The sequence below is a fragment of the Lynx rufus genome, unplaced genomic scaffold, assembly GCF_022079265.1.
Source record: "Lynx rufus isolate CCGP_SWC_20201006 ecotype Redwood Valley unplaced genomic scaffold, mLynRuf1.p SCAF_11, whole genome shotgun sequence".
Taxonomy (NCBI): Eukaryota; Metazoa; Chordata; class Mammalia; order Carnivora; family Felidae; genus Lynx; species Lynx rufus.
The window spans coordinates 52,434,824-52,449,984 of record NW_025814825.1 but is presented as its reverse complement, the minus strand read 5'-3'; the positions used below and the strand labels follow the sequence as shown (position 1 = coordinate 52,449,984).

The window sequence follows — 15,161 nt, the reverse complement described above, 5'->3', positions numbered from 1 at the left end:
TGTATCAATCAGTTCTGTTACCATTTTTGAATGCTTAATTGTCCTTTAACCAGCGTGCATACCTTTGAATGCCTACCCCCTGTCCCTGAGTCTTTGACACAACTCCTATTATCTTCACTTTCTTCTTTGCTTTCTGATACAACCAACATGTCTTAGAACTTTATTGTACTTTTCCTTCCCCAGACTTAGAAACAGTCCTTGATATCCAAGAGGAGCCCAGGTGACTCTTGGTGGGAAATTATATTTACCAATGATGGAGAATAAGAGTGTGCATTGGGTTGATTGTTGTTTCAGGCCTTTTCAGTGGACAGACTTTTAATGAAAAAACAAAAAATACCATGAATTCATACTGATATTTCCAAATTCAAATTTAGGTTTGCATAATTTTTACTTAATTTCTTTGATTATGTATTGTATTTCCTTTCTCCAATACTCAAAATCTTGGTTTCAAGAAACGTACTTTAATGCTTACTATTAATATGTATATTTCAGAAATAATGATATGAATGTTATTACTGACAATATGAGCTGTGAAAAAGGCCTAAATTTTTATTTTCTCTTGAAATAATATATCTCACTAGGAATGTTTGGTTGACTATTTTAAAGTTAAATCATTTCTTCACCGTTAAAACACTTTTAACTGCAGTGTGTTTCAGTGCACTATTTTCATTTAAGGAAGGAGGTGCTATTTCCTGTTGAAAAGGAAAGAGGAACAGAGTTACACAATGTTGAATTTTTTAGTGATTTCCACCCCCAGCAGTTAGTATCAAAGAAGCTTAACAGAACAGGAACAAGCTTTGCTTTACAAACTCTAACATCGACAACTTGTCACAATGAACTATTTTCACTCATAAGTTGTGAATAAGGCGTCCTAAACCAAAGAACATCACTTCACTGGACAGTATAGGTTTGCAAAACCTCCACAAACTGTTCACCTTACTTACCTGGACCTGTTTAAGCAACTGTATTCAATACACTTTTCCCAATACACTTTTTGTTGCTAATATTTGAGCACCTCCCGCATGTCACTCCCCACGCTGCCTATAAGGACACCTGGCAGACCGGATAGGACACTTCTTGCACTCAAGGCGCTCACAGCCTGGTGCCAGAGACGAACGCACCAACAGTTTATTATTAAACAATGGCAATAAGTGCCACCCTGTACACACGAACGCGGTGTTATGGAAACCCCCAGAATCTCTCCCACGGATGAATCGTCGACGGGCAGGTAGGCTGCTCCTGCTGATTCCTCCTATGTCAGGTGCAAGGTTTGCGCATCAGAGCTGGGAAGTCACAATTTCGAATTCTCTTTTATTGCTTTATGCCCCTAATATGAGAAGGGTCAAAAGGTGAGGTGAGCTTATATCCAATGAGCGCGTCCCACAGAAAGAAAGAGCAGGCTTGGGTCAGAAGTGGCGCGAGACACAGGACAGGACTAGCAGGATCGCTGGCTAGCCAAGTCAGTTGGGGCGTAGGTGCCCAGAGTCTGAGCGCCGGTCTCAGCGCTTCAAGTGCAGGAGGCTGTGCTGCCCTGGCCCCGCCCACTGCAGACAGGTTACACTGGCCCCGAGGTGCGTCGCGTCACACCGCCCGCGCCTCCCTGATTGGCTCCTCTAGAGAGCCCCGCCCCCTCAGCTGTAGTGGGGCCGGCTTCAGCGTCGCCGCCATCTTTGTTGATGTGTCAGCTCCGCGGGGGCTTGAGGAAACCGAGAAGGAGGGAGTGCGGCGTCGGTGTTGTCCCTTTTCTCTGTCTCCTCGCACCTCATGGTCTGCCGGTCCCCACTATGGAGAAATTAGGTCCTGAGCCGGAGCTTCAGCGGCCTCGGTAGGGGTGCGGCCTGAGGCTCGGAGAAGTGGGGTGAGTGCTTGACGGGTGCCCGAAGCGGACCGGGAGTCGTGGTGGCGGCGCGGCGGGACTGCCCACCTCCCTCGCGGCTCTGCGGGGCCCGGGTCGGCCGTCCGCCTGGCCTCTCGGGGACAGTGGAGGGAGGCGAGCGCTAGGGGGACAGAGTTAGGAGTCCCTTCCTCTCCCTGCCTTCTTCCTTGGGTCCCGGGCCGACTTGGAGAGACGGCGGCCCAGAGACCGGTGGGGGTCCTGGGGCCGTGCCTCCTGAGTGGTGCCTGGAGAGGAGTCGAATTTGGGCCGATTGCCTGGTCTCCCAGGGCGAACTGCAGCTAAGCCCCACCTGCTTGACGATTTTTCATAGACTCAATCGCCTATTTCTCTTTCCGTCTCCAAGTTGACTGTTTTATGTTTACTGTTGTGGCGACTTTTTATCGTCCTGTAAACACTTGCGTTATTATGATTTTAAGTAACTTAAGATTTTTGGGGATTTTGGATGTGAAAGATACTGTTCTTGGTTTTTCTGTTGCCTTTCTTCCAAGGACATCCAAGGCGTTTGCTAAACCTTGGTGGTAAGGATATTTCAGATTTGTGTTTATCAAACTTGTAACACGGGAAAGGCTCTTCTACATGTTTCCTAGTACCAAGCCTAGGGGACAGCGCGGGTGTAATTAATGCTTAGCTGTAGCAATTTAACAGCTGTGACTAACATTCACATCTTGGTTTTGTTTAAAGAGACCTGGATTTGGAGTAGGAGCATCAGGATTAGAATCTGCCCCTTTCACTTGTTAGTCTTGTTACCTGTGGGAATTAGTTTAGTAAAAATAATGGCATACGGTACCAAGGCATTTGACAGTTTTCTCCGTGTGTGTGTAATGTTCCCTTGATGCCTAGTGTTTTTACTTCTTTCAAAATGATAGGCTGGAAGTTTTTGTAAGAAAAGTATGCAGCAAATCGGTGCAACAGTATTTCAAGAGCTGTGCTGGTAATCATTAAAAAAAGACCAAGTGTATAGGTATGCTAATTGTGGGTGTAGCCTTACCAACTACAGGCTACACCTTCGTATTAGACGGAGTTGATCTTGTGGGGAAAATTAAGGTTCAAGAGACATTGATAGTGAAACTGAACTATCTCCTTGTTAATAAAGTATACTATTCTCTGTGCACCTGCTTTTCAACTCTTTATTCATCATTACAGAAATAGAAAAGGGTGATGATTGGCCTCGTTTTTTTTCTTTCCTGTTTGGTCTTTTTATTTTAAATTCAGTGAAATTACTGAGTAATTCACAAATCTTACAAAGAATTAAAACTCCTTTTTACAGTGTAATAGGCCAACATGTAAATACTGAAGAATCTACCTGGAAATGCCTGGCTTGTGCCTATATTCTTGTTTTTCCCTGGAAATGCATGGATTGTGTTTCTGTTGATATTATTAATTTTTAAAACCTTGTCAAATTCAGAATACCAGCATATAAACCTCGAGATTACTTTAAACAGTGGAGGTTCAGAGAATGTCATTGGTGTTTCAGAGTTTTAACCACTAACATGAAGGGAGTAGTGTAGCCCAGTAGCTACTCTTAACCTTTTAGTTCCTTCACCCATAAATGCAAGACTTGGCCTTTAGTGCTATTCGATGACAGCATTCCTGATGGCAGTTGCTTAGTACACTTTTTACAGCTACGTGCTGACATCTCAAAGTGAAGGTAACTGTACTGTATATTCAGTCTTTACGAAGAGATAATAGGTGGAAGCGGCCTTATTTAGAGATTTAGAAAAATCATCCTTCCCTTTGAGGAATGACTAATCTGCATTAGTTTTCCAAATTCTTCTAACAGGTTCATGTTAAAGTAAGAATCCTTGGTCTCAAGTTTTGTTTTGTTTTTTTTTCTTTCAGTAAAACTTGGATTTTTCTTTTATCCCTTATCTCTAGCTTTAAATAATAAAGCTAAATTTTGCATTTCTCAACAACATTTATTGGGCTTAGGATATTGCAATGTTACATTTAGTCTTCATTTCAGGGCAACACTAGGAGCATTGATCATTTGATTTTGAAATCATTTGTAATCTCATGATTTCAGACTTCTTTGAACTTATTTATTAGCTACTGAGATTTTAAAAATCTATTTGGGCTGAGGTGCCTGCGTGGGTCAGTCAGTTAAGCATCTGCTCAGGTCACGATCTCACGGTTTGTGAATTCAAGTCCTGCCCCGAGATCTGTGGTGACAGCTCAGAGCTGGAGACTGCTTTGGATTCTGTGTTTCCATCTCTCTCTGTCTCTCCCCCCCTTTGTTGTCTCTGTCAAAAGTAAATAAATAAACATTAAAAAAATATTTAGTCTAAAAAGTAAACAAAAGGAATAATATTGGGATGGAGGAGCAATAGATACAAAGTATCAATTAAACCTGGCAAAGGAAAATACTGATTGGATTGTGAGTATATTTGTCATTAGGGCACATGAATTGGTAATCTACTATAGGGATGATTATGTAGTTAGTACTAATGAATAATTTTTTTAGTGAACCATATCATACCATGTTAACTGAGCCCAGGCCAAAGGTGGTTTCAAAATTTAAACATTAACCAGAACGACTTAATATAAGGCAGACTTACCACTTACTTTTAACTTTATTAGTCGTCTTTTTTGAAGAAGGAACTATATAGGTCAGTCATTTTTCTTCCCCCCACCCTTCTTTTAATTTTCAGATTTTGAAAAAATTAGCTGAAAACTTTTTACACTTTCTGAGACTCAGTAAAGTTTAAATAGCTCTCTACAGATAGCTTCAAACTAAGATTTCTATATTAAAAACTTTCTGCTTTAAAACTTATTATTAGAGTTACATAAAATTGTATGGGTCTAAGATACTAAACTGATAATATAACATATGACTTAATAACGTGATAGATTATATGGCTACTTAACCTCTTTTTCCTGGAATCTTGATGGATCATAATTTCTCTTTCTCCTATTATCCTGTCACAGGGTTTGGTATTATTTGAGGGGACTCTTGCTGCATCTATTGCCCTGAGTCTGTCCTAATGTTTTCTTTTGTGATATAATGCACATAACCCTAAAATGTGCTCTGCCCTGAGTCTTGGGTGCAAAGCTAAACAAACCCCACAAGGATACTGACCTTGGCTTCATACTCCTCAGGCTGTAGACTTAAGGCAACTTTAAAAATATTGTGCTATGTTTCACATAAAGGAAACTCAAAGTTTCCTTTATTAAAGTTAAATTTTTACTTACAAGTTTAACTAGAATGTGACTACTGGGGGTGCCTGGGTGGTTCAGTTTAAGTGTCCGACTTAAGCTCAGGTCATCATCTTGCAGTTCGTGAGTTCAAGCCCTGTGTCTGGCTCTGTGCTGCCAGTTCAGACCCTGGAGCCTGCTTCAGATTCTGTGTCTACCTCTCTGTCTCTGCCCCATCCCCTGCTTGCACTCTCTCTCTCATTCAAAAATAAACATTAAAAAAAAATTAAAAAAAAGAATGTGACTACTGTACAAAATATTTCTCCTTTTGATAGAACTTAGCTAGAGTTTTTTGAAATATCTTAGTTTTTAATCTTTTTTTGTTTTTAATCTTTTAAAAGTAGAATTTGATTTGCCTTCTGTGAACTTCAGTGTGTGATATTTTCATCATGTGAAAAAAGGTTTTCATGTTTTTTACACACGTTCCTTTCTGTCCTGTTAGTTTATTCTGTGTTTAAAAACTTTATCCAGGAAAGTGTTTGTATTTTAAAGGTAACATCCATCAAAAACCAGTTACTCGGGTTACTTGAGGATTGTGATCAGATTATGTTGGACTATGGATGCATCTTTGATGTTATTTATTGCTTCTGATTTTAATTGACTTATCAGAACCTTCTTAGAACTGGTCATATAAGTTATTTTGTTCATGGTGCTTTCAATGTGTATTTAGGAAATATGTGAAAAACCTTTCAATGTACTTTGCCTTCAAAGGACAGTAAACCATTATATTTAAGAATAGGAGTGCTCTCACAGACTCAACTTGCTTGTCTTAGTGGATGTTATCTAAGAAATATACAGCTAGTATTACTTGAGACTTAAATGGTATAGTTTGTAATTTAAAACTGTGTAGTTTGTTGTAAATATTTATGCTGAACTGAGCCAGATTTTTCTGTTGAATTTAAAACACTTATGCATATCTTCTATAGCTTCTGAGGGAACACTGACAGATGTTCATATTAAAATGCTATAAACAAAAAGAGTAAAAGATTTAACACAGAGTTTTTATATATATTGGTCCACTATACCAAAATGTAAATTCCCTAAGGGATGGATGTTTTCTTCACTGCCATGTACTCAACACATAGAACAGTATGTGCACATAATGCGTGCTCAGTCGGTACGTACCTGGTGAATGAATTAATAGTTTGGAATTGTATTTGTGACTTGGTACTTTTGTATGAGGCTTGTTTGATAACCTATTACCAAATATATGTGGATTGGATTCATTTGTTTTTGCGTTATATTGAGTAGGCTTAAGTTTTTTTTTATTGTTTATATTGCTAATTACTAAGAAAACAAGTACTAGTACTAAAAGTTCTTAAAGACAGTGTTTTTATTTTATTTGTAAGGCTCTTATATGGAAGTAATTTTGTAGAAATGAGAGGTTTTTTTTCATTAAAAAATAAAACAGGGACACCTGGGTGGCTCAGTCAGTTGGGCATCTGACTTCAGCTCAGGTCATGATCTTACAGTTCATGAGTTCGAGCCCCGTGTCAGGCTCTGTGCTGTCAGCTCAGAGCCTGGAGCCTGCTTCAGATTCTGTGTCTCCCTCTCTCTCTGGCCCTCCCTCACTTGCACTCCGTCTCTCAAAAATGAATAAGTGTTAATAAATAAAACAAAGGTAGATAATGGTTGGCTTTAAGGCAAATAAAAAATGTTTCTTGACCAGTTGCCTACAGCTGATGAGCTCCAGTAAGAGCGAAACCAATTCTCACTCCTGAAACAATATTGAAGTGTGAATTGGTCCTGTAGTACTGTGTCAGAAACAGAACCAACTCTGGGCGGGGGGTTGGGGGGGAGGAAGCTTCAACTGAGGAATTTTGTGACTGCTAAGGTTTAAATACAGCATTTTCCCCTAATGAGTAAGAGTTGCTAAAAAGTCAGATAACCTGTGTTATTTTGAACTCAAAAAAAGGAATAGATACTGTAATTGTAATCACTATATCTTTATATGTGAGTGTAGATTGGATTTGTACGAGCACTTCTTAATTAAAACAATTTTGTAAACCTGTGTCTAACTGCTCTTAGGCTATTGGATCCTCAGTAATTTCAATGACAATTCCCCTATCCCCAAAGAAAAAACTTGGACAGCAACCACACTGGCCTACATCTGTGTTGCCAACTGGAGGCCCGCAAGAGGACGCAGCTGACTGGTCCCCCCCTCCCCCCCCCCCAGTTATCTGGTTAATTGTGGACATAATCAAGCTCATTGTACATAATCTTGTACAGTTACTTAATCTTTGGTTGATGGCTTTATTACATATATACACATAGATTTTTCTCAACACCTCTCCTTTTGTTGTGCAAGTTGTATTCATTTGAGCATCAGAAAATTAAGTTTGCAAACTAAGTGGTTACCAGATGTCAATTTATGTGAAAGGTCAGGGGCATATAGTGAGCAACAATATAGAAAGTACTTGTCTTTTGAGGTTAAACTAAGCTTCCTTTAATTTATGGAAGGGTAATATGTAAAACAGTCTAAGCTGAGGTAATCATACAAACAGACTTATTTTTTTTCACTTAGATAAATATTGAGAGTGAGACAATATTTGTTCTGCGCTGTTCATATAATATTACAAGTCTCAGATCATTGTATAAACTCAGTGGATCCCACCCTCATTGAGAACTGAACAACATTTAACATTTGCAAGAATAAATGTAAATATAGTAAAGAGTGTATGTTAGATTATTCATTATTACCATTATTATATTGCTTGGGATTTAAGAAGTTTGATTCACTTCAGAGTGAAGTTCCTCCTTGAAAGTACAAAGCTCATTTAAAAAGCTAGAGACTGTCCAGAAATGTCATTGGGAAGGCAGGGACTGTGTGCTTGATGAGTATATACAAATGCAGTATGTTTTCATTTACATGAGAGATTATTTCTGTACTTACAGTGAGAGAGAATTTGGAGGAAGATGTGGATTTAGAATTGGTCCTTTAAATGTAGTTAGACTCCGAATAGACTGAAAGGAAGGACATTTTCCATGGCAAAGCCATGGAAATGTTAATGCGTAGATTGAAGGAATCTTGAGTAGACTGGTCTGGGTGGTAGATTATAGTGAGGTCCTAGGATTTTAGGAATGTGTTGAGAGATAAGATTGGACAAGTAGTATGACTGGTTTACTGAGGAGGAATCACATTCTGAGGTATAAACGTGGTTTTAGTTTTTATTCTTAGGTCTGTAATCATCCTCTGTAAAACACCCCCATCCTTTTTACTTCCCTCTGAAGTACAGTCCCTTGCATGGGTTTGATGTTGTATCTTTCTGCCACTTTTCATTATCAGAGAAAACTTATTCCAGAAATTAAGATAGGTTTCAATTACTTAAGAAACAAAACAAGCCACAAAAAACATTACAAACTCCTTATTCTACCTGAAGAAAGGATAAAGGTGTTAAGTTTCCAGCTGCTTGAATTAAAGAAGAGGTAATTTGACTCTAAAATATGTTCCCTCTTTTTTTTCTCTAGCTAGCCCTTTTGTAGTTGGCCGAAGACCAGCCAGTCGAGGCAGAATTCTTATCATAGGAACCTCCAAAGAGGAAAGAGATATCCCTGGTCTTAATCTGGTTCATCTGGTTGCATTTGGTGGTAGTCTCTGTGGAGGTTATGATATGTGTGGATCTTCTAGGGTCAGTGTTGTAGCTCGCTGGTCCCTTCTGCCATCGAGGGCCGGCTCCCTTCACAGGGCAGCTCCTGTTCCCTTTTGGCAGAGCTATTGTAGTACATGCTTCAACCCCTTTTCTGGATTGGGTGTTACTTGACCTAGTGCTGTCTCAAGTCACTTGCACTTTTTATTAAGCTCTTTATTTTTATACTTGGAGTTGCAGGGAAGACAATAGGAATGGAGTAAGACTGAGAAATCAACATTTCAAGTGTTAAGGTATGAAGTGATTACACCTGGATTGGGTTGCAGGTAGGGGACAGTGGCAGTAGAAAGGAAGGTATAATTGGAGGAGACATGAAGTTGGTGAAAGAATATGAGAGCAAAGGAAGGGAAGGAGTCATGACTAAGAAAAATGATACCATTGACAGAAATCGAAAGGATTAGCTGGGAGTGCTCAATTATAGGAGCTACAATTTTGATTGGAGATTTTTAAACCATTTTCAGTTTGAGGCTGTGGTGGAATATCCATTTGAAATGCCTACATTCAGATGGAGATTTTAATACCGGTACAGAGATAGAGTGAAGGCAAACAGGAATTCCTTATCTGTAACTCAAGAATACTGGACTGAAAGTAACTAATGTGGATATCTGCTAGGAGTTGTTGGTTCAAATTTTCAAAGTGGATGAATTCTAGGAGGGAAAAAAGGGTGAAGACTGAACCCAGGAGAATATGAAAGCTGGATAAAAGGATACTCAGTATTTGCTTAGTGCTTTTCTCTTGACAAAGCATGGCACACGTTCTCTAATGATAAAACTTACTTGCTCTGTGCTGGAGAGTCACAATGCCTTTGTATTACTTAACTCATTTAAATAGATTCTTTATCTGTTATCTGTTATTTTGGTCAGCTCTGAGTTCACCTTCAGTTGCTATAACATTGACTGGTTATGATGATTAAAACCACTTCATTAGTTTTTAGATTGATTTCTAAATTAATACTTCAAATTCAGCAGCAACACATTCACAAGTTATATCTCACAGTGACTTACTTTAGGGAGAACTATACAGGTGGCTAATGCCCCTGTGTGAGAATTATTTTATCTTAGATTTTAGAATACAGCATGCTTATGAGGCCTTTATAACTTACTGCATTAATTTGTATTGTGTAAACCAAGCCTTTAATACTAGTGTGGGCTTTGTCTTCGTTATAATATATATGCAGCAAGAAAATGATAATTTCTATTTGGTGCTTTGGAAATATGTTATACAGATAGGTAATGTGTAGGATTAAGGCCAGCGTCTGTGCTAGTTGATGCCTCAAAGGACAGTCTAAACTAAAATACAGAGTACTTAACAAACTGGTCCTCTTTTCTTAGAATTATTCTTCCCCATTTTCTACACTCCTAGAAGAATGTTCCTCAAATACAGTACTAGTTTTATTAGATCACTTCTGTACTTTAATGCAATACTCGAGAATCTACTGTGTGCTAGAAACTGTAGTATAATCAAGTATACAAGTCCATCATGATTTATGGTGTCATAAAATTCATTCTTGCATATCATTCCCAGGTTCCACCTGACAGTCTCTTATCATTTTTCAGAATCCCTGACCAATGCTTCCATCACAGACCGACGTGAATATATATCTTTCTGTTATTCAAAAATTTTATATTTTTGTTTTCCATAAATACACCTTCCATCTGGAATTCTTTCTTTCCTAGTTTGTGTCAAAACTATGATCTGCCCCCTTTTTTATCCAATCTTATATGACACTGGTAGCTCATCTACTCTATACATGCTTTGTTGATGTGTGACGAAAAGAAGTTGACGGTTCTTTTTCATCAAGATTGCTGAAATATTTTATATTTATCTGTCTTAGGATAATTTTTGAAGTTGACTAATTTTCAGAAAATAACTAAAATAGTAACCCTCATAAACAGCATAAAAATGTATTCTAGTTGTTGAATTCGTTTTGTCAATGTTTCTTTTATGACCCGGGCAGTGCATATGGGCTCCATTTGAGTTGCATTGAGCATTGTTTATTCCTGATGAGAATGTTTGAAAATCACCATGGTACTTCCTGGATTTTTGCCTGGATGAAAAACAAATTCCCGCCAGGGATCTTTAACATCCAGCTTTAGGAGCCTGGGCTATAGATAGAGTTTTATAGATAGGGTTTTCCTTGTCAGTAAATTGTTATCATCGTTAGTATGAGTTGTTTTATAATCTTTCTCTTCTAGTGAAATATTCCTTCAATATTTTCTGATAGATTCTTGAGAGTGTCTTTTGCCTCTCATGGAACTGAAGGAATTCTAAACAATTCAGTTGAATTCTAACAATTTAAACTTGTATATTTTATACCCAACATCTCATAGAGGTGATTAAGGAATGCAAACTGCACCTGAAGTGAAGTTGTGTGACTGAATTAAAGGAGGAAAGGAGAGTAAGATTTGTAGCACCCTCCTGGTTGTGGCACACTTGGATTGACTGTCTTACTTGTTGTGGGGTTTTTTTTCCCCCTTTCAAAGAGTTATTACTGGTAAATTTGTGGCCTTAATTATTTCATATCATGGAGTATATGCAAATACATATGAGGTCATGGTTTACAAAACTTCTTAAATTTTTTACAATTTTGATGTTTTTGCTTTTTTAGATGTAAAACGAAGACCAGGAACAGATTTGAAGCAGTGCAGAGTGAAGTGGTGCCAGTCAGCATGTCAGAGGCAGAGCACATAGCCTCCATTTCCTCTGATAAAAATATCGGGAAAACATTTGAATTAAAGGAAGACTCCTGCAACTTGTTGTCTGGTGATGACAGCAGCAGCTTAGAAAATGAGTCTACGCTGCCATCATTAAACTTTGATAAAACTTTATGTCAGCCTAATGAACACAATCAGGTTGAAGCACAGGAAAACTATATTCAGGATCATGGTGGAGGTGAGGATTCTTGTGCTAAAACAGACATATGCCCAGAAAATTCTGAACAACTAGCTAATTTTCCTGGTGGAGGTTTTACAGAGCAAGCTTCGAAAACAAATGAAACTGAGCAGACAGTGACACAGATATTGGCGGAATTGAGGTCATCTACATTTACAGAAGCAGCAAATCAAAAGACTTACTCAGAAAGTCCTTACGATACAGACTGCACCAAGAAACTTATTTCAAAAATAAAGAATGTTTCGGCGTCAGAGGATTTGTTGGAAGAAATAGAATCTGAGCTTTTATCTACAGAGTTTGCAGAAGAACACCGAGTTCCAAATGGAATGAATAAGGGAGAACATGCATTAGTTATGTTTGAAAAATGTGTGCAGGAGAAGTATTTACAACAGGAGCACACCATAAAGAAGTAAGGTTTTAACATTTTCGTGCCCCCCCCCCCCCACCGGTTAGGATTAAAGATTGAATTCTTTAAAGGAAAGTATCATCTTGGAATTCCATAATAGTCATGCACGTTGCAGTTCATCAACAAATATGTGCTGAATAATTGAGCAAATGTCAGGTTTGTCTAGTTACTTAATATATGCCTAAAGGAATAAATATTAATGTGAATTCATTAAAGATCTAGAAATATTTATAAAGACAAGTTTTTCAGTTTTGAAAGAATGTAGAGCATAATATTGTTAAAACTGAGAAATTCAAAAGGAAACAAGAAGTCATGCAATTAAAAAAGATTTTCTTAAAATTCCCATCGTAAATCCATTGGTTTTAAAAATTAAAATTTAGAGAATTGCTTAGTTATCAGTAATTAAGAACATAGTTATTTTTAGACTTCTCTTGGATTGATAGTTAATTTCTATTTTAATGATGGTTTAATTTTATTTCATCTTAATATTGTCCTGTATTTTTATTCTAGATTTTTTTATTTAAGTGATGCAAATGTTTAGACAGTCTTTTTTTTTTAAATTTTTTTTTTTTTCAACGTTTATTTATTTATTTTGGGACAGAGAGAGACAGAGCATGAACGGGGGAGGGGCAGAGAGAGAGGGAGACACAGAACCGGAAACAGGCTCCAGGCTCCGAGCCATCAGCCCAGAGCCCGACGCGGGGCTCGAACTCCCGGACCGCGAGATCGTGACCTGGCTGAAGTCGGACGCTCAACCGACTGCGCCACCCAGGCGCCCCTAGACAGTCTTTTATAACCTTTAAGAAAGGAAACCTTAACCTTCACTAAAATACAGACCGATTCTCTTTTTTTAAAATGATACTTAAAAAAAATTTGGAATGGGAGATATATATGTAAAGAAAGGAGTGGAAGCAGTCTATATACTAGAGGAGGGTGACAGAAAAAAATATCCAAATATTGCTAGATAGGTAACTGGCTTTTAATGATCTCTTGCTTCCACTGTTTACTCTTCTAGATTTTTTTTTTTTTTTTTAAGTTTATATTGAGGGGGAGAGAGGGAGGAGGAGCAGAGAGAAAGGGAGAGTGAGAATCCCAAGCAGGCTCTGCCCTGGGGCTTGATCCCACACCCATGAGATCATGACCTGAGCCTTAACCAACTGAGCCACCCAGATGCCCCTCTTCTAGATTTTCTTCCTCAGTGGATCAGTCTTCCCCAAACCAGCTTACCCTTCATTGGTTTATCCAGTGAACTCGAATCTCTTAAGCATCCAAAGCCCTTCTTTTTTTCTATTTTCAATTTTTATTTTAGATTGTGACAAAATACACATAAGATTTACCATCTTAAATATTTGTTTTAAATGTTTATTTTGAGAGACAGAGGGAGTGTGCACAAGTGGGGGAGGAGCGGAGAGAAAGAATCGCAAGCAGGCTCTGCACTGTGAACACAGAACCCATCGCGGGGGCTCTATCTCCTAAACCATGAGATCATGAACTGAGCTGAAATCAAGAGTCAGATGCTCAACTGACTGAGCCACCCAGGCGTCCCCATCTTAACTATTTTTAAGCATACAGTTCAGTAGTGTTAGGTTTATTGTTGTGCAACCAGTCTCCATAGCTTTTTCATCTTTCAAATGTGAAACCCATACCCAAATGTGAAAAGCATACCCATTCAACAACTCCCTATTCTCCTGCCCTCAGCCCCTGACAACCACTGTTCTACTTTCTGTTTCTAAAATTTATCCGTGATACTTTATATAAAGTGAAATCATAGTATTTGTCTTTTTGCAGTTGGCTTATTTCACTTAGCGGGTGTCCTCAAGGGTCATCCGTATTGTAGCATCTGTCAGAAATGCCTTCCTTTTTACGTGTGAATATTTTATGTATATACCATATTTTGCTTATCCATTTGTCAGTGGACATTTGGGTTGCTTCCACATTTTGGCTATTGTGAATAATAGTACTGTGAACATGAGTGTACAAATTCTTCTTGAGACTCAAGTCTTCTCTTAAAAAAAAAAATTTTTTTTTTAACGTTTATTCATTTTTTGAGAGACAGAGAGGGACAGAGTGGGAGCAGGGGAGGGGCAAAGAGAGAGGGAGCCACAGAATTTGAAGCAGGCTCCAGACTCTGAGCTGTCAGCCCAGAGCCTGATGTGGGGCTCGAGCTCACGAACTGCAAGATCATGACCTGAGCTGAAGTCGGACGCTTAACCAACTGAGCCACCCAGGTACCCCGAAACTCAAGTTTCTTCTTAATACTACCCTAAAACTGGGGCGCCTGGGTGGCCCAGTCAGTTAAGTGTTCAACTCTTGATTTCGGCTCAGGTCATGATGTCATGGTTCGAGAGGTTAAGCCCTGTGTCAGGCTCTGTGCTGACAGCATGGAGCCTGCTTGGGATTTTCTTTCTCCCTCTCTCTCTGGCCCTTTCGTACTGTTTCTCTCTCTCAAATAAATAAACTTAAAAATACTACCCTTGGGGTGCCTGGATATGACTGCTTCTCATATCCTTACTGGACTGCTGCTATTATGAATAAACTATATGCTTTTGTGCTTAGACCTTCAGTGCTTTTACCATTGTTGATTTTTAGGGTAACTTCCTTATTTTCCTTTTGTACTGTTCTTTCAGACCCTTTTTATTTTTTTAATTTTATTTTTTATTTAAAAAAATTTACATCCAAATTTGTTAGCGTATCATGCAACAATGATTTCAGGAGTAGATTCCTTAGTGCCCCTTCCCCATTTAGCCCATCCCCCCTCCCACAACCCCTCCGGTAACCCTCAGTTTGTTCTCCATATTTATGAGTCTCTTCTGTTTTGTCCCCCTCCCTGTTTTTATATTATTTTTGTTTCCCTTCCCTTATGTTCATCTGTTTTGTGTCTTAAAGTCCTCATATGAGTGAAGTCATACGATTTTTGTCTTTTTCTGACTAATTTCACTTAGCATTATACCCTCCAGTTCCATCCACATAGTTGCAAATGGCAAGATTTCACTCTTTTTGATTGCCGAGTAGTACTCCATTGTATATACATACCACATCTTTATCCATTCATCCATCGATGGACATTTGGGCTCTTTCCATACTTTGGCTGTTGATAGTGCTGTTATAAACATGGGGGTGCATGTGT

At 38.6% G+C, this 15,161-nt stretch overlaps 1 protein-coding gene across 1 annotated transcript in view; it reads left to right on the top strand.

Moving 5' to 3' along the window:
* The first annotated feature begins 1,771 nt into the window (after positions 1 to 1,771).
* CCDC186 (coiled-coil domain containing 186) overlaps positions 1,772 to 15,161 on the top strand; it is a 53,934-nt gene continuing 40,544 nt past the window's right edge. Inside the window, exons 1-2 of the mRNA XM_047073480.1 lie at positions 1,772 to 1,858; positions 11,345 to 12,037. Of these exons, the coding sequence (XP_046929436.1) occupies positions 11,406 to 12,037 (632 nt within the window). The 5' untranslated portion in view covers positions 1,772 to 1,858; positions 11,345 to 11,405. The remainder of the gene's footprint in view (positions 1,859 to 11,344; positions 12,038 to 15,161) is intronic.